Genomic DNA, 2,131 nt, shown 5'->3' with positions numbered 1-2,131 from the left:
CTTTCCCTTCATCTCCAAAAACAAAAATTTTGGAAAATTAATTTTATAACATTTTCTGAAATACCTAAAATAGCAACTCACAGAATCCATGTTCCATCATAATAAATTAAAATGCAACCTGTACTTACTTTACAAAGCACTTTACATATATTTTATACATGGAGGCATCACAAAAAAAATGATAATATTTTATACAGCTCTACTGTCACTTGGTTTGAGTGCCGAGTAAAACGGTCACACACCTTCCTTTTGCTCACTCAGCATCATGAGTCACTACTGAAATTCTGTGGCGCTGCCTTCGAATACTTACAAACCGGGTTTTATATAACCCGGCTCAGACTCTGAGGACGCGGAAGGCTTTATGTAAAACGTTGGCTTCGGATGCTGAGGTGAGGTCAGTAACAGACCCGTTACACACCAACAGACCACGGGGAAAAGAGATGTGGTTGTACGACTGTTGAGCAATGAGGCGTATTATGTCAATTAGTTACCATCTCTACAGTATCAGCAAGACAGGAAAGCGCTGGCATGTGGCGTCTCGACAGACAGCAGCGCCCTACAAGGCACGTGCGTCTCGTGCTCCTCATCACATTGTCATGTGCAGTGACCACACAAAACACCTATGTGACAAAAAAACCCATAAATACACTAAGAAATTCCTAATTTAGAATTTTCAATTATTCAGTTTTCTCATGTATCTTCATCCTTCTGAGTGAAAACCTGTCAACCACTTAGAATTGGGGATTTTTGGTACTCACGTCTATAAAAAGTATATGGCTTCCCTTTATAGCATTATTTCTAGGGGCACACGTTTCCACTGTCTTTAAATTGTTAGGTATATCCACAATATGAATTCTCCGAAATACAATATGGTTACATTACTTGCTAAAGACTGTTCCATATTCCTATTTTCACAAACTTCATTTCTTAGAGCAATTTCTTATGTACACTGAGCTGTAATTTTTTTGATGAAAAGATTACCTCAAATGCAACATTCATTTACTCACTGGACTAGGATTTAACCCCAGTGGCAATGTTTCTAACCGGTAATGAAATTTACACTCTAGAAGGCTTTCTATTATTCATAGTATTCCCCTTTGCTGTTAATTTTCTACTATATTAGGTTTCACTATAATTTTAAAGGTTTTTAAAACACACTGCATTTCATAGGCTCATTCCACTCTATGACTTCTGATCTATAAAACTGCTAAATCTGCTGAAACTTTCCCTATATAACCTCAGTTACAACTCCTACCTCCTCCGCCCCCCGCAGAGAGTACTCAGATATATAATGATATGTGCGCATTGTCTGATTTACCATAGTGCATTTCCTGAAGTACAGTAACGTCAGGTCTCTGTCAAAGACATATATTAATGTCATGTCTATGATTTCTTTCTGGAATGGGTTCTGTGATGGTTAATGAGCTGTGCCTTTTGGGAGAAGGCTTTCCCACAGTCATAGCATTGATACGGTTTCTCTCCGGTATGAATTCTCTGGTGATTAACCAGCTGTGACTTCTGGGAGAATGCCTTCCTACACTCAGTGCACCCGTAGGGTTTCTCTCCTGTGTGTGTCCTCTGATGTGGTATCAGGTGTGACTTCCGAGAGAAGGCTTTGCCACATTCATTGCATTCAAACGGTTTCTCTCCTGTATGTGTTCTGTGATGATTGAGGAGACTTGATTTCTCCCTGAAGGCCTTTTGACATTCACTGCATTCATACGGTTTTTCTCCTGTGTGAGTTCTCTGGTGTCGAATTAGCTCTGACTTCTCAAAGAAAGCTTTCTGACAAAGACTGCATTCATAGGGCTTCTCTCCTGTGTGAATTCTCTGGTGAGTATTAAGCTGCGATTTCTGGGCAAAGGCTTTCTCGCAGTCCCTGCATTCATAGGGCTTTTCTCCCGTGTGAGTTCTCCAATGAGTTGCGAGACTTGACTTCTCTCCAAAGGCTTTCCCACATTCGGTGCATTCATAGGGTTTCTCCCCTGTGTGCGTCCTCTGATGTGATATGAGATGTGACTTCTGACAAAAGGCTTTCCCACAGTCACTGCACATGTAGGGTTTTTCTCCTGTATGAATTCTCCGGTGATTAGTGAGGCTTAATTTTTCACTGAAAGCTTTCCCGCATTCA

At 40.5% G+C, this 2,131-nt stretch overlaps 2 protein-coding genes across 2 annotated transcripts in view; one reads left to right on the top strand and one right to left on the bottom strand.

Annotated features, from left to right (window-relative positions):
* LOC102757726 (zinc finger protein 605) overlaps window positions 1–2,131 on the top strand; it is a 55,503-nt gene that overhangs the window by 16,226 nt on the left and 37,146 nt on the right.
* Window positions 657–2,131, bottom strand: part of LOC102756982 (zinc finger protein 84) — a 10,387-nt gene continuing 8,912 nt past the window's right edge. Inside the window, exon 7 of the mRNA XM_015567211.1 lies at window positions 657–2,126. Within this exon, the coding sequence (XP_015422697.1) occupies window positions 1,384–2,126 (743 nt within the window). The 3' untranslated portion in view covers window positions 657–1,383. The remainder of the gene's footprint in view (window positions 2,127–2,131) is intronic.

The sequence above is a fragment of the Myotis davidii genome, unplaced genomic scaffold (genome assembly GCF_000327345.1).
Source record: "Myotis davidii unplaced genomic scaffold, ASM32734v1 scaffold43, whole genome shotgun sequence".
Lineage (NCBI taxonomy): Eukaryota > Metazoa > Chordata > Mammalia > Chiroptera > Vespertilionidae > Myotis > Myotis davidii.
Note: the sequence above shows the minus strand (reverse complement) of the source record. Positions and strands in the feature narration are given on the sequence as shown.